Source organism: Triturus cristatus, chromosome 8 (assembly GCF_964204655.1).
Source record: "Triturus cristatus chromosome 8, aTriCri1.1, whole genome shotgun sequence".
Classification (NCBI taxonomy): domain Eukaryota; kingdom Metazoa; phylum Chordata; class Amphibia; order Caudata; family Salamandridae; genus Triturus; species Triturus cristatus.
Window position 1 is genome coordinate 746,407,940 of NC_140591.1, and position 23,203 is coordinate 746,431,142.

At 44.8% G+C, this 23,203-nt stretch overlaps 1 protein-coding gene across 2 annotated transcripts in view; it reads left to right on the forward strand.

Annotated features, from left to right (window-relative positions):
• Nucleotides 1-23,203, forward strand: part of LOC146805015 (acetylserotonin O-methyltransferase-like) — a 498,870-nt gene that overhangs the window by 240,964 nt on the left and 234,703 nt on the right. For both annotated transcript variants that reach the window (XM_085622164.1, XM_085622165.1), the window contains exon 4: nucleotides 22,973-23,041. In XM_085622164.1, coding sequence (XP_085478290.1) covers nucleotides 22,973-23,041 — 69 coding nt within the window. The remainder of the gene's footprint in view (nucleotides 1-22,972; nucleotides 23,042-23,203) is intronic.

Sequence of the window (23,203 nt, forward strand, 5' to 3'; positions counted from 1 at the left end):
TCAGTATCTTTGTCAAGTGCACCACTTTACATTAATTATATTAAAGCACACTACTTCAGCACTTACACCTTATTTGTGTCTGGAATTCGTTTTCCATACAGGAACATTGAGATGTTCCACATGATACATCTTTGGAAAAACTACACCTCAGGTAGCAAGTACCATACCAGCCGCTGGGCAATGTGAAATAAGCACGCCCTCCACAAATATAGAAGACTTCATAAATAACAGGATCATCACCCATCAAAAATAAATTCCAATTTCCTCTAACTTCAAATATTTGGCTGCACTCACTCTTTCCCACAAAATGATTGGCAAACAAAAATCTCCCCACAAATATACATAATTTCCCTTTATGTTTCCAATGTAGTGTCAAATCTGCTTGATTTTCTGCCACTAGATGTTATATTTCTTCCTTAGTCCACTTATGCTCATTCTTAATGTTCCTGTCTGTTTTTGACCTAGACTCCATTCCTCTCCACCTGTCTTGAACTAAATGTAGAAATTTCTTCTCAACCTCTGTTAGAGGGGAAGTCAAATTGTGTCTATGAGCATTGGTAGTGTCTACTGTCATGATGGGTTTAAAGAACCTTTTATTAATTCCAGGAAACTAAGTATTGGGGTCAATGCGATGACTTACGTGCTCAAGTATGGGGACTTCTGAAAAAACGAAATCTTGATTGGAAAAATAATATTTAAAACATTCCCTTCCATGCATAAGCTTCATTCAAATAGTACATGTAACACCGTAAGTCAAAGGGATATGAAGGAAGTGATACAGTCTGTAGCTAATGCAGGCAATTGCATACACATGTAACAATCCCTAACACCCATAGTGTCAATATACTCAGAACGTAGATTAAAAGAAGCATATGCAGAATATTCGCTCTGGATGTATCTACATGAGATTCTGTCTCATCTAATGAATACAAGCCATTACTTCTAGGGTCTGAGGATTTGGTGGTAGACTTAGCCCCTTCATCCCTATCTGATTTAGGTGTAGATGGATATGGATATAATCCTACAAGCAAAATGATCAGTACTACAACTATGAGGGTTCCTACTATTATGTACCTAGATCTACTAGTATTAGGATTGGCTTCAATTACTAACCTAAAACCTGGACTGTTGGGTGGAATTTAGCAGCAGCAGAGTCTTCTCTGTCAATTTCCACCTGTGCAAATGACAATATCAAAGTTAAAAAATATGCAATAAGAATATTTGCAAAGTCTTCGCAAGTCTTCCTTAGCCCTACTCCATGTTCTTCTAGAGGGAAACCTTAGGCTCCTTCAGCTGACTTGGGCCTCAGTGTTCTTGTTTCTTCTCCTACCAATCTATATACATTTCTCTAATAAATGCATAGTTCAAAGTCACTGATAGTCTAATCTGGAATAAAAGGTTTCAGTCTCTTTGATGGAAGAGCAAGTTCAAATCGCATTTCAAACAAAATGTTCAGTTCAAGGAGGTTCTTTTGGACTGCTACTATCATACTAAAATTCCCAGGCCTCTCTCTCTGTTATTTGTGGCAAAGTAAGTCCATTAAGAGGATGACTATCTCCAACGGGGTACTCTAGCTCGTTTTGATCTTATGAGAGCAATCCCTTCACCTCCTCTCTCACTCAAAACAGAATCCTCAGTGTTCTCCAGAATAGTCTAGAACGCACTTTATCCTTTGGGATTCAGTCTCTCTTTCTCCTGCCTTCTCATCCAAAGTTCTCCTGCTGCCACTTGTGCTTCTATAGCACTAGGTCCTTTGTCAGGGTCTGACTCAGTCATCTCCACAGGACGAGACTCTCCTGCATCTGCTCCAGCTTTCGACTCCTCATGACCCCCCTGAGTCCAAACAAATGCTGCTTCATGCTCTTGCTGATCCCCCACAGCTTGACTAATCTGCTCCCATGAGATCTCACAACCTCCACTGGCACTTCTAGGAGAGGTGCAGTTACATCATCAAGGGGACACATCATTTGGCAAGTGTGTGCACCATATACCCAATTGTGGAGATCTCCATGCTCCACAGCAGTTGTTGTGACCAAAATCAACTGGAAAGGACCACACCATTGGGGCTTCAGACAACTCTGTTATGCATGTTTCTTCACTGAATCTCAGTCACCAAGAGTAAGGTGATACAGGGCTGTGGCAGTTTCAACTTGAAACACTGACACTGAATGCACCACGTCAGCCAGTCCTTTGCAGTAATCAAGTATCATGTCATCAGTAATGTCCACAAGCTCATTTGCAGGTATAGCTGGCAGTCTCATAGCTCTGCCCATGATGATCTCATGGTAGGACAATCCTGTCCTCCGATCAGGTATGATGCAAAGTCTCATCTTCAGGCCACTTCAACGACATAGAAGCACACACTTTTGAATGCCTGGAGTTCATTGGCACATTGATCTGTTCCACTAGAAGCCTCGGGTCTATAGCTACAATGCAGTCTCTGTTCAACTTGTAAAGCTGCACACAACATTCTCAAGATTTCATTTTGGAAATGTGCCACCCGTCTGATTCCAGAGAAGTCAGAAAGCCAAACCTATGTATTAATTCCCACAAAAGCATCTTTGCTACTGTGAGACTGTCATTCCTTCTGGTCGGGTATGCCTCAACTCAGTGTGAAAAGATACACAAAACAACCAAGACTTATCCCAAACCATTGCAAATGGGCATTGCAATGAAATCTAACTGCATCCATTTGAAGGAACCACCAGATCTTCCTATGTGGCTCAGTGTTACTGCCGTTGTTTTCTCTTCATTGTTCTGTTGATACTAAAAATATCTGTGACACAATGCTTCAGCCAGCAATCTAAACCTAGGATTAAACCAGGTCTGTCTAAACAACTTGACCATGGCATCTCTACCTACATGAGTAAGACTGTGATAATGCCTGGCCAATGGTGGCAATAGACTGTTAGGTAACACAGGTATTCATTCAATCTCCTGAAACCCAAATATCAACCTCATCACTCTTGACACAATCTGCCTTAATCCAACTTTGCTGTTCTACCTCTGATACTTCCTCCTGAAGCCTCTTGACTTTATCCCATGTATGAGCAGTTGTTAACAAAAAGTTATAGATGATCTCAGCTGTTCCTTCATTAGTGTACTCCCCATTAAAGGTGCAAGCATTATGAGCACAATACTGTTTAACCTTGTCAGCATATCTGTTGCCAACGGTCAATTAATCATACCCATTGCAATGAGCAGCACATTTTATGACCGCAACTTGAGGAGGCAGTTGCAAGCCTCAAAAAGCTTTGTCACTTGTTTCTCCGTTCTGGCTGGGAGATCCCAAAGAGGTCATAACCTCCCACTGGGACCATAACTGTCTGCAACTGTGAACAACACCAAAGCCGTACTGATTAGCAGAGAAAATGGGCACCCGCTGCTTGTCTAAGACACAGCATGCTCTTATTAGAAAGACAATTCAGCCAGTTGTGCAGAAAATACTCCTTGGAGCATGAAGCTTCAATTACTCCTGAAACTGGAAAGACAGCATAGGTAACTCATAAATTTTCTCCACGGTCTTGCAAACACTTGTCATCCACGAAGAATGCAAAATCAGATTCAAGCAACAGCTGATCTTCTATTTCTGGTCTTGCTTGGTGCACTGTTGAGTAACATCGAGACAGTCATGCTCCACTTCACCAATGTCACTCTCAGGAAGAGGCAACAAGGAAGTTTAAAAATTGCCCTGTTTTAACGTGGCATTCTCAGCAGCAAGTATGATTTTCTTTTACCGGGTAAAGCAGCTGTTTGTTAAGTGTTGAGTGCCAGTATGCATCAACAATATCTCAATGGAATGGCACACATAAACAGTAAGAGGATGACCCATAACAATGCCTTCACACCTCTCAGTGCTGACACCAGCAGCAGCCTTGGAATTGAGACACCTGGGCTACACTACAGCTATTGGATCAAGACTAGCAGAGAAAAAGGCGACACATCTAAGGGCATCTCCATACCTTTGTTAAGCACTGAGAAAGCACAGCCCTCCTTTTCACTGCAGAATAGCAAAAACGCTTTGTTGTAATCAGGCATTCCCAGTGCCAGGGAGCAGCAGAAATGTTCTTTCAACACTAGGAAGGCAACCAAACAATCGCTATCCCAGGGTACTGGATCTAACACATCCTAGCATGTAAGCCTCTATAAAGGATTGGCCACTCGGAAAATGCTGGGTATGCACTGGCGACAGTAGCCCCCCATTCCCGAGAACAGCCTGATTTCTTTATGCATTATTGGAGGCTTCATTTGCAGAATCCCCAAGCTACTTTCCTGTGACACCTTCCTGACTCCTTTGTCAATGTGATGTCCAAGATTCAAGACTTCGCTCAAACAGTATTGCAACTTATTGGGGACACCTTATATCCATTCTCAGCCAAGTGGTTCAAAAGAGCAACAGTATTAGTCTTGAAAACTTCTTTAGTGTTTGACACAACCAACAGGTTGTCAATATACTGCACCAGGACAGAGTTACAGGGTTTTAATATTCTGGTTGAAAATGGATGGACCCTCAATATACGCTTGTATGAATTGGCACCGTGCCAAAAGACGACCAAATGCAAGGAGGAACTGATTGCCCTCATGCAACAGTATGAAGAAAAAGTCCTGACAAAGATCAATGACAGTAACCACTCAGCCTCACATGGAATTGGAATAATAATCACAGCAGGATTCAGTACCACGGGACAACAAGAAACCTCAATATTGTTTATCTCTCTGAGGTCCTAACTATGCAATACTTACCGTTGGTCTTCTGGAAGCCCATAATGGCTTAATTACATGGCCACCACTTAATATCCTTCAAAATACCTTGTTTAATAATTGCCTCGATTACCTGAGTAATTCCAGCAATTTTTTAAGGGGTCAGAATATATAGCAAGGTTCTTGGGTACACAACATTAGGCTTTACCTGTATAGGGAAAGACTCAACTCCTTTGATGAGTCCAATGCCCTTCCCTGAAAAATCCCACATTTCTAACCTCCCTGCATCTCTGAGGTCCAGGGATAACTCTTCACTTGTCATCATAGGGAACAGCTCAACTGCTGGGGTTTGATTAGCCAATTGGAAAGCAACATCTTCATCAAGAGTTTGAAACTAAACATCCTTTAGGGTGATATAAATGGTGGAATTTGCCTTGCACAACTGATCTTGTCCCAGTAGACTCACAGGACTTGAATCACTTAGCACAAATTGATAATTCTCCTCAAAATTCCCTATTTTTACAGGTACATCCTCGGTTATGGGGTTTGTCATTTGTTTATTTGCAGCTCCTACAACTTGGCTTCTGTTTCCCGGGAGAAGTAGGTTAGAAATCTACACAGTTATAACAGTAGAGCTGGTAGCACAAGTGTCAACCAGAAATGACCTTACCATCTATAATGTACCACTCTAGTCTACTTCTAAGACTGCGCCAAACACACAATCTTCCTCCCCCCTCAGGCACCGTCAGGCGGAATGATCGGAGCCATAATTGTCAGCCATGTCAAATAGGGGATACTGCTGTAAAGAATTGTTATTCTGGAAAGCATTCTGATTAATATTTGGTTTGAAGTGGATCTAGGACCATTAGCAACTTGTTGTGGCATCAGGGATTGTGGAACTTGCATTGCTGGGGCTTGAGACCTTGGTCTTTGCACATTTTATGACTGCACAGGGTTATTATTCTGAAGCTGAGTAAACCCTGAAGTTTTACCCCAATTAGCAGGATTAAGATGACATTCTTGTTCCCAAATCCCCAATTTCTTGCAATAGTGACAGGGGTTGGACTTCTTCAAACTAGTTACATCTATTCCAGTACTCTGGTCAGTTGGGCTACCACGACCGCTAACTAGTGTCTGGAATCCACCTCCACCTTCTTTCATAGGAGCTTCCTGCTGATACACTCCTTGCATAGGAGGAACAATTCCTACGAAAGGCTGAATCTGACCACCTCTGTGAGCAGCCTTCATTTGTGCCACTATCAATTTCTCTTCAATTTCTTCTGCCTCATTTCCATTTTGTCATTACAGTACTTTGCATTTCTTCAAATCTCATCAATCAACGTATTCCGTCACAAACCTGGACACAAAGTGTCCCATGTTCTTGGGCTCGAATTTCTGCAGTCCACTGTTCTGCTAAAATGCCAGCAGCAATCTCTCATAATATGCATGAATCGACTCTTTGAGTTCTTGGGTCATGTTGTCAATCTTGACTCAGTCAATATTTTGAGGCTGTGAGAAGTTCGCCTGGTATATGCTGTCCACTAGTTATAGTGGACACCCTGACCCAGTCCAAACAACCCCTTATTGGTTATAGGTTAAAGACTTGAAGGAATGTAAAGCAGTTTGTTTTACCAGTCTATAATCTCTTGAGTGTCTCAATGAAAGACAAACACACCAGATACATATATAAAATATATGTATTTATTTCTAAACACACCCTCCTAGTCTCTTTATGAGACTAGAGGTCAAAACACATAAGTTACACTTCAAATATCACAGTAATAAGCACAAATACACGTCAGGCCCAAGGGGCGAACCAAACCATATACTAAAATAGTGGTATAAGAACCACGACTTCACTAGACACAAGGCCTAGAGCCTGTAGAATCGCTGGGACCCCAAGGAACCACCCAAGGTAGCGACACAGGGGCGCCCCGGGGGCCGTGTGCAGTGTGTGAACACAACCGCGAGCTCCTGTTAGCTTCTACGGGGAAAGTCGCGGTTAGATTTAGATTTTTAAAGATTAGGGACACTTAGAAACGAGTCAGGACCAAACCCTTTGGGACTTAGGAAGTTCTAGGGCCAACACCCACGGGAGCACCGGATTACTCGAGTTACCTCACCCAGGGAAGCCGGGTGCATAGGTGTCAAATGGTGTCGGGTCGCGTCGTCGATTTCAATGGGAGCTGGCAAAGAAGTGCTCCTGCCGGGACGATGCGAAGTGTCCGAAGAAATCCAAGCCTCGATCAAAGTCAAGAAGAACCTGAAAGCAGAGGAAACAGAGTCTGGGTCACTTGCCTGTGACCAGGAAGGCGATAGGTGGATACCCACCGATGTGGGGGGATTTCAGGTGAAGAAGGTGAAGCTTGACTTTTCAGCCACGAGGACCAGGAGGTGTCGAGGATGACCAGGAGCTGGATTCAAGCTGTCCCATGAAAGTTGTAAAGTGCTGCAGCATTGGTGCCCAGATTGGACACAACAAGCCTTGGCAACACCAGTACCAGGGGGGTACGCCAGGGCTGTGTGCTGGCTCCCACCCTGTATTCTCTATACATTAACGGGGTGGTGGACTTCCTTAGAGAGGTCCCTGCTGATGCGCCAGTCCTGGCTGGCGAAAAGATCCACACCCTCCTGTTCGCCGACGACACTCTCCTGATTTCAAAATCCCCGGCTGGCCTACAAAGAAACCTAGATAGATTTGCCTCCTTCTGCAAATCCTATGGGCTCATTATTAATACCGAAAAAACTAAACTAATGGTTATAAACCCTCCGAGACGTTTTAGCTATACTTTTACTCTGGATGGCACTCCCCTGGATATTGTAGATTCCTTTGATTATCTAGGGATACGCATTGCAAAAGGGATGAAGTGGAGTTCACATCTGACTAAGATGCTTCTGTGCCACAAGAGGGTTTCCGGTGCCATTATAAGAGAACAATATCTCTCTACTAGTCGACCTGTGGCACCGGCTCTTGTGGTATATGAGGCCCAGGCACTGTCTAGCTCTATGTATGGGGCTGAAATCTGGGGCCATGAAAACATTCAGGAATTGGTGGTCTCGGAGAACAAATTTATGAGGAACCTCATCTCTGTCCCAACATCATCCCCCCTAAAACCTTTGCTGTATGACCTCGGGAGACACTCTATTCAGGACATTGCACGTCTACGACCCTTATTATTCTGGGCAAGACTGCGGCGGACCCCTGAACTTGCTAAATATGCAGCAGGTTTAAATGATCTCATATCAGCAGACACTGGGCGGAGGTTAAAATGGATCACTCACATAAAGCAAACACTGAAATCCATTGGCTATGAAGACTCCTGGGTATCCCAGGTACCCCCTCCGAAACAGGATCTTAAGGAAGCCTATTGGAGTTGGGTAAATACAAGAGATCTGAACAATCCCAAATCGGGGAAGCTGAGTGAGGCTTTCTTCGAACATAAGCCCTTTTGTAAATTGGAGGCATACCTTGACTTCATCCAGTCTCCACTGGACAGATCCCTGTACGTACGTTTCAGATTAGGGTCCCTCCCCCTTAATTGTGTGACTGCTGGCTGGAAGGGATCCTTACCTTCATCTGCTGGTTGTCCGAGCTGCACAGCACCTAATGAGTCCATTCCTCACTTTTTATTTGCTTGCTACCATTATCGAAGGCCAAGAGCCAAATGGTTGCGTCCGATTTGTAGAATGTTCGGATGCCGTGACTATCGTACTGTGCTACGCATTTTGCAGACTGATACTTCGTCCCTTACTATTGTCTGCGGCATTGCCAAGTATTTGGGCTGTGCTTGGCTATTGCGTAAGAAAAAAATTTAATCGCAACCGCATTGATCCACTTTTGTGATCGATCATTATCTGCACTTTAACGAACCCTAAGTCACTAAGCACTTTGTCTTTGCTTCTCATATGCTGTTCTTAACCTTTTGTATAACTTTTTTAGATGTATTCACGATCATTGTTGTTGCTTTTATTGTCTATCTTGATCCTTTTTATCATTGTATGTTGTGCTTTTATGATATTTCATATCGAATAAAGCTTTACCTACCTACCTTGGCAACACCAACCCACGCAGAAAGGAGAAAGATGCTTCAGTGCAGACCAGCAAGGTCTGAGGGACTCACCACTTGGTAGGGAGTCAGGGCACGTCTGGAGCAACCAAAGAAGCCCAAAGAAAATCAAAGTTACCCCATCAGGGACCCACCCGTCGATGGACCAGTGATGGCAAAGGGACCTCAAGACGAAACACAAAATGGTGGCCCACGGGTCACTCGGAGTGACTAGGCCAACAATCTTCAGTGGATTCTGTGCTCGAGGTGGGGGCTACAAGTGAGCCCAAGCAGGAGATGTCGAGAAGTCAATGCACTTGCAAAAGTGCACGTGATCAGGAGTTCCCGTTCCACGCTACTCACGAGGGCTGTGGGTCCCAGCTTTGCTGGGGACTCAGGTTGGCGTCTGAGATGTCTAGAAATCCTCTTCCTGGGCTGCAAATACTTCGGAGTCCAACGGGAGCTTCGGAGATGCAGACTGGCAAAATGCTTCATTGGTGCCTGCCAAGCAGGGGAGTCACTCCTTGACCCAAGGGAAATTTATTCAGTCCTCTAGTCGTTAGTAGAGCATCGAAGTTCCAGGATTCAGCTTCAGAGTTTCGTCCAGGGATATCTAAAGTTCTGGTTACAGAGGTTCCTTACTTATACCTAAAGGAAGGGGTTGGTCTAGCTCTAGGGACCCACCTATGGGAGGGTTTGGAAAGAGGGGTGGCTACACCCACTTTCTTTGTCCAGTTTCATGCCAGAGCAGGGACTGGAAGCCCCTGAACCGGTTTGAGCCGGACTATGCAGAGGGACACCAAATGTGCCCCCAGTGCAGGACTTCAAAGCACTCAGAGAGTCCTCCCACCCAGCCCCAATACACATAAGCCTGTCTGTGAGGTGATTACACATCCCTGTGACAGTAAACCTATTGTCCAGGCCTCCCCTGCCAGAGTTTTGGTCAGCAGCAGGAGGCCAGACCCATGTCTGTGGCTGCAGCATCCATTTTGTGATGCCAGGGCTCTATTAGATGTCTACCGGGTATACCAGTTCTGCCATGTCTCTCCCTCTAGAAGAGTGGGATCATATCCTCACATCAAGAACTGATGTGGGGGTATGATTCCAAGGTGTTTGACACCAAACACAACATGTTTCCGTGCAGTCAGTCCAAAGATAGCATTAAACGTTTAAGATGTAATGCACTTAAAAGTATATGGTCAGGCTGCACCACTGACAACCCCGGAGAAGAGGTTCCGAAGGCTGCAGAGGGGCTCAGCTCGTGCCTGGGCACCCTCTCACATATAACCAAGCACCCTGCCTTCAGGATTGATAAGGCCTGCCATAGGGGTGACTTATAGGCTATTATGTGCAGTGATAGCTGAGGTGTAGTGAACCTATACCTCAGTAAGGGGTGCATGCACCACCTTACCCAGGCTGCAGTAGCAGACCTGTGGTGTCATTTTGCATGGCTTTCCAGGGGTGGCACAATACGTGCTTCAGCCCCTGGTAAGCCTCTGGGGTACCTATGCCCTGGGTACATAGTATACCATATACTAGGGACTCACAAGGGTACCCCAGAATCCAATCTGGAGTGTACCTAAAGTACATGCAATCAATTTAGAGAGGAATCAGCTAGACTGGGGCCCTGAATAGTATGGTCCCATCCAGACTAAAGTCGAAAAACCGTGAAACACCAGCAAAAAGTGGGGGTAAACATGTGAAGCAGATCCTACTCTCCTACACAACCCCTCCAAACGCAGGGACATTAAACAAACCTTGACCAGTTGAGTTTTCATGCTCTAAGTGGAAATATCTGGAGAGTCCACCTGCATTGGCATGGTTACTCCCAGGTCTATGCTCCACTGTATATTCCATCTCCTGTAGGGAAATGGACCACCTGAGAAGTTTGGGGTTTTCACCGTTCATCTGTTTTAGCCTTAAGAGGGGCTTATGGTCTGTCTGAACAATGAAGTGAGTACCAAACAAGTAGGCCCTCAACTTCTTCAGAGCCCAAACCACAGCAAAGGCCTCCCTCTCAATGGCTGACCAACGTTTATCTCTGGGGGTCATACTTCTGCTTGTGAAAGCTACTGGTTGATCCTGACCTTCATCATTCAACTGTGATAGTACAGCCCCTACCCCCAACTCAGATGCATCCGTCTGGACAATGAACCTTTTGGAGTAGTCAGGACTTTGCAGAATGAGAGCAGTGCACATGGCCTGCTTCAGGTCATCAAATGCCTTTTGATAGCTAACTCACTACTTAACCTTTTGGGGCATTTTCTTAGAGGTTAAGTCACTCAGGGGAGTCACTATTGATCCATACCCCTTGACAAATCTCCTATAGTACCCAGTCAGGCCTAAGAAGGCTCTCCCCTGAGTCTGGGTGGTTGGAGCAACCCAGTCCATTATGGTCTGGATTTTGCTCTGCAATGGTTGAACCTGCCCTCCACCTACAAGGTGGCCCAGGTACACAACCTGACTCTGCCCTATCTGGCACTTAGTAGCCTTGATAGTTAGGCCTGCTTTTTGCAGGGCCTCGAAAACATTCCTCAGGTGGATCAGGTGATCCTCCCAGGTGTAGCTAAAGACAGCAATAACATCTAGATATGCAGCACTACAGTCTACCAGGCCTGTAAGGACTTGATTCACCAACCTTTGGAAAGTGGCAGGTGCATTCTTCAAACCAAAAGGGCATTACCTCAAATTTATAGTGCCCACTAGGGGTAGAAAATGCTGCCTTTGGCTTTGCATCATCAGCTAGTCTGATCTTCCAGTAGCCATCTTACAGGTCAAATGTGCTTAGAAACTTGGCTGAGGCCAAAGTCTCTATCAGCTCATCTGCCCTGGGGATGGGATGGGCATCAGTCCTAGTGACTGCATTGAGACCCCTGTAATCCACACAAAACCTCATCTCTCTCTTGACATCTTTGGTGTGACGTTTAGGTACCAGGATTACTGGACTAGCCCAAGGTCTATCTGAGGGTTCAATAACGCCCAAATCCAACATCTTTTGGACTTATGTCCTTACACAGTCCCTGCCATGGTCAGGTTGCCTGTAGATCTTAATCTTCACAGGCAGACTGTCCCTAGTGTCCACTTCATGAGTGCACCAGGTACTCTGACTTGGAGTCAGAGAAAACATATGTCTGTACTGACTGAGAAGCTTTCTGCAGTCAATTTGCTGCTGAACGGTGAGACTGCCTGCCAAGGTACACCATCAACTGACCCATCATCAGGGTTCTGAGAAAGCAGGTCAGGGAGTGGGTCACTCTCTTCCTCCTGTCCTTCATCAGTAGCCATGAGCAAGCCCATGTCTGCCCTGTCAACATATGGTTTAAGTCTGTTGACATGAAGTACCCTGTAGGGACTCCTAGGGGTTCCAAGGTCTACCAAGTAGGTGACCTCCCCTTTTTGTTCAACAATTGTATGGGGGCCACTCCATTTGTCCTGGAGGGCTGCTGGGAACCACAGGCTCCAAAACACACACTTTCTGTCCTGGCTGGTAAACGGTCAGTACAGCCTTTTGGTCATGCCAGGCTTTTTGTAATTCCTGGCTAGCCCCAAGGTTTTTAGTAGCCTTTTTCATTTACTCAGCCATCCTGGAGTGGAGACCAATTACATTGTCCACTATGTCCTGTTTAAGGAGTTTGAGAGGTAACTCCCATCCCTCCTTCACCAGACACAAAGAACCCCTAACAGGATGGCCAAGCAAAAGTTCAAAAGGGCTGTAACCAATCCCCTTTTGTGGCACCTCCCTGCAGGCAAACAAAAGGCAGGGCAAAAGGATGTCCCATCTGCCCCTAAGCTTTTCTGGGAGACCCTTGATCATGCTCTTTAAGGTTTTTCTGAATCTTTCAACTAAACCATTGCATTGTGGGTGATAGGGTGTGGTGAATTTTTAATTCACCCCACACTCCTTCCACATAGCAGTTAAGTAACTTGTCATAAAGTTTGCATCTCTGTCAGATACCACCTCCTTAGGGAAGCCTACTCTTGAGAATACACCCAAGAGGGCTCTTGCCACCACAGGTGCTGTGGTGGTCCTAAGTGGGATTGCCTCTGCGTACCTAGTGGCATGGTCCACCACCACCAGGATACATCTGTGCCCAGATGCAGTTTGAGGATCCATGGGACAAACAATGTCAATCCCAACCCTTTCAAAGGGAACCCCCACCACAGGTAGTGTTATCAGGGGGGCCTTTTTTTGGTTCCGCCTGCCTTTGCCACTAGCTTGGCAGGTCATACAGAGGCGACAAAACTCCTTAGTGTCTTCAGGCATGTGGGGCCAGTGAAAGTGAGGGACAATTCTGCCCCAAGTCTTGTTCTGGCCCAGGTGTCCTGCTAGGGGAATATCATGGGCTAGTGTCAATAGGAAGCCCCTAAACTTCAGAGATATGACCAACCTCCAGGATGCACCAGGCTTGGGATCTTTAATCTCTGAGTAAAGGAGTCCATCATCCCAATATACGTTATGGGTGCCACTAGCATTCCCAGCAGCCTCATCATCAGCTTGCTTTCTGAGGGGTTCAAGAGAGGGGCAGGTTTTCTGCGACTGGCTCAGATCTGACCTGGAAGGGCCCCCTGTCCCCAATAACTCAACCTGGCCAGGTTCAAGCTCCTCTGGGACAGTTCCTTCCTCAGGCTCAAGATCATCTCCCTGAGGAGACTGATCTGCATTCTGAGTTAGGTGGGAAGGCACTGCCTTAACCCTACTGCTCCTCCTCTTGGGAGGCACCTGGTCCATTCTTCCAGAATCCAGGACCTGTTCAGTTTTAGACATGTTGGCCTGTGACCTAGTCACAGCAAAGACATGACCAGGGATCCCTTACATTTCTGCATGTGTCCTGAGCTCCACTTCATCCCAAACTGAAGTTTCTAGATCATTGCCAAGAAAGCACTGCACTGGTAGGTCTGCACTTACCACAACATTCTTAAGGCCAGTTACCCCTCCCCAGGAGAAGTTAACAACTGCCAGAGAATGGTCTGTTCTGACATTGCTATCATTGGTCACTTGGTACATTTCACCATGTATAATCTGCCCTGGATCCACAAGATCTTTTGTCACCATTGTGACACTTGCTCCTGTGTCCCTGAATTCTAAAGTCTCTTTTCAATTTATTAAAGGCTGTTGACTGTATTTGACCAAGTTACTGGGACTCACAAAGGAGGACATATTAATGCCTCCATCACAGACTAGAACAGCCTGAGTTGGAACTCTGACTAGGCCAGAATCTATCTCAGAACCCAGGGTCAACCCTACTACACCCTTATTCTGAACATTACCACCACCAATATTAGCTGTACTAGGGGGAACAGTTGCCTTAGAGGCAATGGTGGCTGGAGTAGATTCTTTGGACTTGGTGCAGTCACTGGTCCAGTGAGTTTTCTGCTTACAGATTTTGCACCATGGTTTCTTTTGGCCTTTTCCCTTGTTAGACTGTGAATCCCCACCTGAAGAAGCTTTTTGGGGGGCTTGTGAAGACTTCTGGTCTTTACCCTTCTACCACTCTTGTCAGAGTTTTTAGGATCTTGCTTCTTGGGTTCACCACCTTGGTCCTGTACCTTCTTCCTCACCCTGGTTCTGACCCACGAGTCTGCCTTCTTTCCCAATTCTTGGGGAGAGGTCAGATCTGCATCCACCAGGTACTGGTGCAACAACTGATTTTGACAGTTATTAGGGATCTGCTCCCTCATAATCAAATTGTACAATCCTTGGAAGTCATGTACTTTGCTGCCAAGTAACCAACCCTCCAGAGCCTTAGTAGCACAATCTATAAAGTCTACCCAGTCTTGATTATGTGCCTTTTGGGTATCCCTGAACTTTAACCTGTATTGCTCAGTGGTTAGGCCAAACCCTTCAATCAAGGCCCACTTCAGACTTCTATAATCATCTGCCTCCTCCCCTCTAACAGTGAGGAGCTTATCTTTACCTTTGTCTGCAAAGGAGAGCCATAATATCGCTGCCAACTGCTCCTGGGGGACCCTTTGAACTTTACAGGCCCTTTCCAGTCCAGTTATCCATTTGTGGATGTCATCCCCACTCTGGTAGGGAGGGACTTTCATATTCAGGTTTCTATGGTCTTGAGACCTCTCCCTATCTCTAGGGATGTTGCTGCCACCATGGGACTCTAGTCCCAACTTTTGTCTAGCTCTGTAGAGCTCTAGGGCCTCCTTATCTAGGGCTACCTGCTTTCTTCTGATCTCAAGCTGAGCTTCCTCATACTTAAGCAGTCTCCCCCTCCTCTCCTGAGAGGTTTCCCTCCTATGAGAGGAAATAGATGTCCCTATAGATGAACCAGAATGGTTAGACTCCACTGAGGGAGATCTAGACCTTCTAGGCCCACTACCAACTCTTCCTGGAGGGGCAAAGAGGGGGCCATTGTGGCCCTCCCCCTCATCTTCCAGGGGAGCTGGATTTTCCAGGTCAAGATCATTGTCAACTTCCTGGTCAGCATTAGAGGTCAGGTCAGAGGGAATTTCACCCCTAGGCCCTTCCTCATGTGCTGTCCCACCCACTCTGCCTGCCCCTTCAAACCCTGTAGGTCTTCTGAGATCATCCAGCCTGAGTATCTCTATGAGATGCTGGGTGGTTGGACTTTTTACTGTCCTCAGTTTCCTAGCTGTGCATAATGCTCTCAGTTCCATGAATGGGAGGTTATCATACATGGTAACTAGAAGCCCATTGGCTCCTGGCAGGGATCCACTGGTTCCTGGCCTTGAAGACATAACTAGTGAGGTGTGGTATATTCAACTACCTACTCTAGTGTGGCCTACTAAACTCTCTTGAGTTGTAGAAAGGGAGTGCTAAGCCCTTAACACACAACTCTATGTTCAGTAGAACTTACTGTATTCTAAAGTTTGTATTATATGTACCTAGGGTACCTTTAGTGGTTTTCAGTTAGTCACTCAATTGAGATTATCTGGTAAAACAATAGCAAGCTGGAATCCCACACGCTGCATACCAATGTGAGAAGTTGGCCTAGTATATGCTGTTCACTAGTTATAGTGGGCACCCTGTACCAGTCCAAACAACCCCTTATTGGTTATAGGTTAAAGACTAGAGGTGGGCGGAATTTGCGTAGGCGCGCTACCCAAAGCTCCCGAAATGGTAAAAAATCTCAGTGAGCACACAGAAATTCCACGAACACGTGGAATTGCTTGTTCGCTATGCTTTTTTCCTGTTCGCGAATGCTGTTTGCATGCTCGGGGGGAAATATATCGGGAGCACGCATTATGAGAACGTGAACAAGCAAAAAATTCTGCGAAGCCGCGGAACGCAGAATAATGGGCAATTCCGCGTTCTCCGCAGAATGCAAAATTACCCGAATTCCGCAAATTTCGCAAGCGGAACGGAGTTCACCGCCCAGGCCTATTAAAGACAACCTTTATTGAAAGCTATCCTAGTGGTAGCTATGGAGAGCAGACTTCAGTCTAAGTCTTGAAGGAATGTAAAGAAGCTTGTTTTACCAGTCTATAATCTCTTGAGTGCCTAAATGAAAGACAACCACACCAGGTATATATATAAAATATATGTATTTATTTCTAAACACACCGTCCTAGTCTCTTTATGAGACTAGAGGTCAAAACACATAAGTTCCACTTCAAATATCACAGTAATAAGCTCAAATACAAGTCAGACCCTAGGGGCGAGCCAAACCATATACTAAAATAGTGGTATAAGAACCACGACTTAACTAGACACAAGGCCTAGAGACTGTAGAATCTCTGGGACCCCAAGGAACCACCCAAGGTAGTGACACAGGGGACCCCCGGGGGCCGTGTGCAGTGTGTGAACACAGCCGCGAGCTCCCGTTAGCTTCTATGGTGAAAGTCGCAGTTAGATTTTTAAAGATTAACGACACTTAGAAACGAATCAGGACCAAACCCTTTGGGACTTAGGAAGTTCTAGTGCCAACACCCATGGGAGCACCGGAGTACTCGAGTTACCTCACCTAGGGAAGCCGGGTGCATAGGTGTCAAATGGTGTCGGGTCGCGTCGTCGATTTTAATGGGAGCTGGCAAAGAAGTGCTGCTGCCGGGAAGATGTGAAGTGTCCGAAGAGATCCAAGCCTGGATCAAAGCCGAGAAGAACCTGAAAGCAGAGGGGACAGAGTCTGGGTCACTTGCCAGTGACCAGGAAGGCGATAGGCGGATGCCCACCGATGTCGGGTGATTTCAAGTGAGGAAGGTGATGCTTGACTCTTCAGCCACGAGGACCAGGAGGTGTCGAAGACAACCAGGAAATGGATTTGAGCTGTCCCACGAAGAATGTCGAGTACTGCAGCGTCAGTGCTCGGATTGGACACAACAAGCCTTGGCAACAGCAACCCACGCAGAAAGAAGAAAGATGCTATGGTGCAGACCAGCAAGGTCTGAGGGACTCACCACTCAGTAGAGAGACGGGGCACATCTGGAGCAACCAGAGAAGCCCAATGACAATCACAGTTACCCCCTCAGGGACCCACCAGTCAACGGACCAGGGATCGCGAAGGGACCTCGAGACAAAACACAAAATATTGGCCCACGGGTCACTCGGAGTGACTAGGCTGACAATCTTCAGTGGATTCTGTGCTCGAGGTGGTGGCTGCAAGTGAGCCCAAGCACGACTTCAGAAAATGTCGTGAAGTCAATGCACTTGCAAAAGTGCACGTGACCAGGAGTTCCGGTTCCACGCTACTCACGAGGGCTACGGGTCTCAGCTTTTCTGGTGACTCGGGTTGGCCTCTGAGATGTCTGGAAATCCTCTTCCTGGGCTGCAAATACTTTGGAGTCCGGTGGGAGCTTCGGAGATGTAGAACGGCAAAATACTTTGTTGGTGCCTACCAAGCAGGTGAGTCACTCTTTGACCCCAAGGGAGATTTCTTCAGTCCTCTAGTCGTTAGTAGAATGTCGAAGTTCCAGGATGCAGCTTCAGAGTTTCGTCCAGGGATAGCTAAAGTTCTGGTTACAGAGGTTCCTTACTTATACCTAAGGAAAGGGTTGAACTAGCTCTAGGGACCGACCTATGGCAGGGTTTGGAAAGAAGGGTGGCTACACCCACTTCCTTTATCCAGTTTCACGCCAGAACAGGGGCTGGAAGCCCAAGAACCGGTTTGAGCTGGACCATGCACAGGGACACCAAATGTGCCCCCAGTGCAGGACTTCAAAGCACTCGAAGAGTGCTCCCACCCAGCCCCAATACACATAGGCCTGTCTGAGAGGTGGTTACACCTCCCTGTGGCAGAAAATCCTATAGTCCAGGCCTCCCCTGCCAGAGTTTCGGTCAGCAGCAGGAGGCCAGACCCGTGTCTTTGGCTGCAGCATCCATTTTGTGATGCCAGGGGTCTATTAGATTTCTACCGGGTATACCAGTACTGCTATGTCTCTCCCTCTAGAAGGGTGGGATCATATCCTCACATCAAGAACTGATGTGGGGGTATGATTCCAAGGTGTTTGACACCAAACACAACATATTTCCGTGCAGTCAGTCCAAAGTTAGCATTAACCGTTTAAGATATAATGCACTTAAGAGTATATGGTCAGACTGCACCACTGACAACCCCGTAGAAGAGATTCTGAAGGCTGCAGAGGCGCTCAGCTCATGCCTGGGCACCCTTTCACATATAACCAAGCACCCTGCCTTCAGGATTGATAAGGCCTGTCATAGGGGTGACTGATAGATTACTATGTGCAGTGATAGCTGAGGTATAGTGAACCTATACCTCACTAAGGGGTGCATGCATCACCTTACCCAGGCTGCAGTAGCAGACCTCTGGTTTCATTTTGCATGGCTTTCCAGGGGTGGCACAATACATGCTTCAGCCCCTGGTAGGCCTCTGGGGTACCTATGCCCTGGGTACATAGTATACCATATGCTAGGGACTCACAAGGGTACCCCAGAATCCAATCTGGAGTGTACCTAAAGTACATGCAATCACTTTAGAGAGGAAGCAGCTAGGCTGCGGCCCTGAATAGCAGGGTCCCAGCCAGACTAAAGTCGAAAAACAGTAAAACACCAGCAAAAAATGGGGGTAAACATGTTAAGCAGATCCTACTCCCCTACAGGGGCCATACCTTAGATTTCAACCATATCGTCACCTGGTTATACTTTCTCATTCATGTTGGTGACAGACCATTAGTCAATGGATCTCTTGCCAGTTCTCTCTCCTTGATATTCTCAAGCTATTTTGGATGTTGTCCACAAATCACTCTGAACTACACTATTGAAAAATGTATTCAGATCAGTCCAAAAAACCTTCAGAATTTATAAAAATACACTCAATATGTTTGTGCCGTTTTACAGGCTTCTCTCTCAATCATGAGAAATCATTTTTAAAGGACGCAAGATCACTCATACTCCAAGGCATATGGACATAACTTTTGCTGGGTACTTCCCATTAGGGGAAACTGAAAGTACCTAGTGCCTTTACTATGGAAGAAGGCGGTCCTCCCATAGATTCCTTTGGGCCTTTTCTTTTTGACCATTTACCTTCCCACTTATCTAGCACACTCCAAATTTGAATGTTGTGAATCAATTCCCAAATTTGCAGTTTCATCCCTGCTATTCTCATACACTCTAGGTCCTTATCACTAAAACAGAGTCAGTCATATTTCTGAGCTGATTCAGATGGTTTATCACAGGCTTGACTCGTTCATCGGGTAACATCCTTACTCATCAACAAAAGTTACTTTTCTTGGTAAGTATCTTGTTGGGCCAATTCAAACTTCCATTTATTATTTCATCTAATCCTTGTTTCAATTTGGCTACATCCACCAAGCTTAACCTCAATGATAACTGAATAATTCCTTAACTCAATTCTGTGCTTTCACTTTCATTCAATGTGGTGTTGAAAACCTTCAACCATTTGTTTATTTCCTGAACGCAGAGACTAGGCTGCACCCCAGGAACTCAAGGTACTGCCTTCTGTTTGGGAGTGCTACTATGTGCATTCAGGGGAGGGTCCCAGGTTAGGGTACCCATATCTGGCAATCCCAGGAATTACCTTAGAGGTTCAAATCCTGTCTATTTGATTGTTGGATCTGCACTCACACCACAAGGGGAATTCACATTAATTGGAATTACGGAAACAAATGTTCCCGTGTTCGAACTCGTTGGATCATTCTCTGGGGCCTTTCACAGCCAAATAGTGTGTTACGTTTCCTGCAAAACTAGATTTGTATATAGGAACCAAAGGGCCAATGGTAACCGAGACAGAGAGAGTATCTGGGGCATTAACTGCTGTTGAGGTACCAGCGGCACAAATCCCTGGATTCCCTTCCTTTGGTATTTGATTCATATTCACAGTGGAGGCACCCATTTCATTAGGGCTCACATTTACCGGCGCAGTATCCACTCCCGAATTTCCTTTCGCATTAGCGCCTCCACCTACCACTAATTGGGTCTCATTAGATGGAGGTGGGTGTTCTGACAACAACGCATTTAAAAGACTATTGATATAGTCACTGTCACTTTTCTATTTCCTGTTTTCCTTCCTTTTGTCAAATTCTTCACCTGTTGATGAGGGGTCTAATTTTACTCCCCCTATCATCTCAGTTCTCCACTTTTTCTGGTCTGCATCCCAGCTTGCATCAGCGCAAAATGCACTGCCTTTCTAGCTCTTCCCTGATACCTTTCCTTCTTTCTGGCATGATCTAAATGCTCCTAAGCATTGAGCGCTTCAATCTGTGTAGGTTTAGGCTGTGGTTTCATCACATATAATATCCTCCTCAAATTTTCTAGGATTCTCACATTGAACATACCATAGCATGGCCATGCCAGTGCACCTTCTTTCTCTGTGATCTTGTGCCATTGTTTAAGTCAAATACTTGAGTGAAACCCTACATTTATTGATATATAATTACATGGAGTATCTTTGGGTGGTGCCTTTTCTCCCTCTCTAACAGGTATTATCACATCTCCCCTCAACAAATCTCGTAAAACTTTACAACATTTAGTTTTCCAACAAACGTCATTAATCACAAATAGAATTTTGTTTCAGAGCAGAAAATAATGGTTTAATCACACTTCTCATTCAGAGTCAATACCCAATACCAGTTCAACACTCTATGATGTAGACAACCAATAACATTTTGGCTTTATACCAACCAGCCAGTCTCAGTGCAGGAAACAGTGACATCAATCTCGCTCCTTAATGCAGTGCACCCTATTTCTCATTAATGCACTCTCTTCAGCACCATGCATACAAAACAAATACAAAGCAATTGCAACAAATAACTTTGTCTGCTCACTAAAGAAATCAACATTATTCAATCATACAAGAAATGGTTCGTAATAACACTTTCCAAACTACTCTGACACACTGGAATGAGACCTTGACCAAATGGTAAAGCGTCCCTTGCCACAAAGAGCTCACCACACCAACCACACCTCTCTTTCACGCACAAAAATAAATGACCTTAACTCAATTGTACTGTTAACGACGTCTCACTACAAGCATCAAAAACAATTGGGAGACATTTACCATACAGTGCCTTCTACACTTTTTAATATCGTCCCGGGATCTTAGGCCACCTCGGTTCTCCACATAAAGTGCCACATTTACATGACATTCAAAACATCTCCACAAAACATCATGCAATTTCCACAAAAGCTGCAACTAATCATAAGCCATTAAAATGTGCAACACTATTAATACTCACACCTCCGCTGTTACAGGTCTTTCTCAAACTGCTGGAACTCTGCCTTTCCTTAAGACAGAAACATGGGCTCTAGGGCTGGGATTGGATCTGAACTATTCTAACTAAATGTATTCTATCCTCGTTGTGCTACCATTTTCCAAAGCACTGAGCTGAATATCCAAATTTCCTTTTTAGATGCTGAAAAATAAAGAGAAGTTCACATCATCTTAAATTTCGATTTACAGTGTAGCCCATTTGACCACATAGTGAGGACCCAAAAGTTGATAAATGGGATTGAAAGTAGGGTTGTTACAAATTCAAAGCCAAACTGATGTATACAAGTCTCCAGAATATAGTGTAAAAATACAGAACCACCACTGGCATTCCAAATCGTCTAACAAAGTTTAGTCTCAAAAGTATAAAATATACAAGGAATTCGGTAAAAGCAATGCAGAAAATAAGAAACAAGATCTGGTGATCAGTATATGATTTTCGGTCCTCTTGCCTATACATGAATACATTTGATTTACCAAAACTAAACCAGAACAAAGTAGTATTTAAATTAGGAATCCCTAATTAGATCCAGTAAAGCAGGAAGGTGTCAGTATTTTAGGGACTTCTGTAGAAGTTTCCCAAACCTGGAGTATTGCATAGCATAATGCCACACAACAGGAATGTAGCAAAGAGGTTTGTACCCCTCCGAGTCCAAATGGAATCTGACTAAAGCGAAAGTGGGACCACCAATAAAACTTCCACAGAACATTTGAGAATCCCACATCATGTGTCCCAGTACTTTTCTACATTCTCATAGTAACACTTGGCAACCATATTCAACACTCCCATCTCATGGTCTGAAAATAGGGATGTCTTTGGATTCCCCCTGTCTCTAGATATGAAATGAATAGAGGTATTCCCTTTGTTCGTTAGCGCATCTCGTCTTTGCCAATAGCTCTCCTCCCAAGCCTCACTATCTCTCATACACAATGTGCCTTTCACTAACTATAAGATCATATGAACACACCGACAAAGAAGAAGAAAACATTGCAACCCAAGCAAGCTTTCACACTGAAGATTCAACATTTGAGGTCAAGTTAACGTGACAAAACACTTCAATACATGTTCACATGCATCATTATGGATACATATACAGTATTAAAATGAATGCAGGATACTATTCAAATGAATACATGAGTATGTGAGAGCTAGCAAAATTACTCAATTGCAGATATATATGAAACTGCAATTTGGTACCACTATAAAGAAAACATTAGTATACATGCTTAGCTAAATATCTGGATTGTACTGCAAATGCACCTTCATTAGTTTGGTCAAGTACACCACTTACATTAAAGACATTAAAGCACATAAATATATGGTACTATATGAACGTATATATGGCATAGTCAAAACATGGAAGGATGGTGCCATAATTACGCTGTTCCAAACTAGTCAAGTGCTTGGTGAATTAATCCAAGGAAAATCAAATACAATGACCAGTAACTATGCAACATTTTTCATCCTAATTTTTTGCCTAATTTAATAAGACTACATATGAACATGTGAGGAAATTGAGGTCTGGATGAAAATAACTGTGTAAACCTTTGGTTATATTTGTCTCACAGGGAGGGGACAACTCAGGATGAAAGAGCATTTGGGATATCAAGAGAAAACCCATTTGAAGCGATTTACAGGTAATGCTAATTGCATTTTACTTGTAATGGAATGAAAAGGAATAGCACTAAAAGTGTTCTCAAAGATTTGCAATGTAACTTGTGCATAATTGTGTTTCTCTTGATCTCCTTTATAACATGTGCGTGTGTGTTCTATTTTAATTTTCATATTACTGTGTGGTT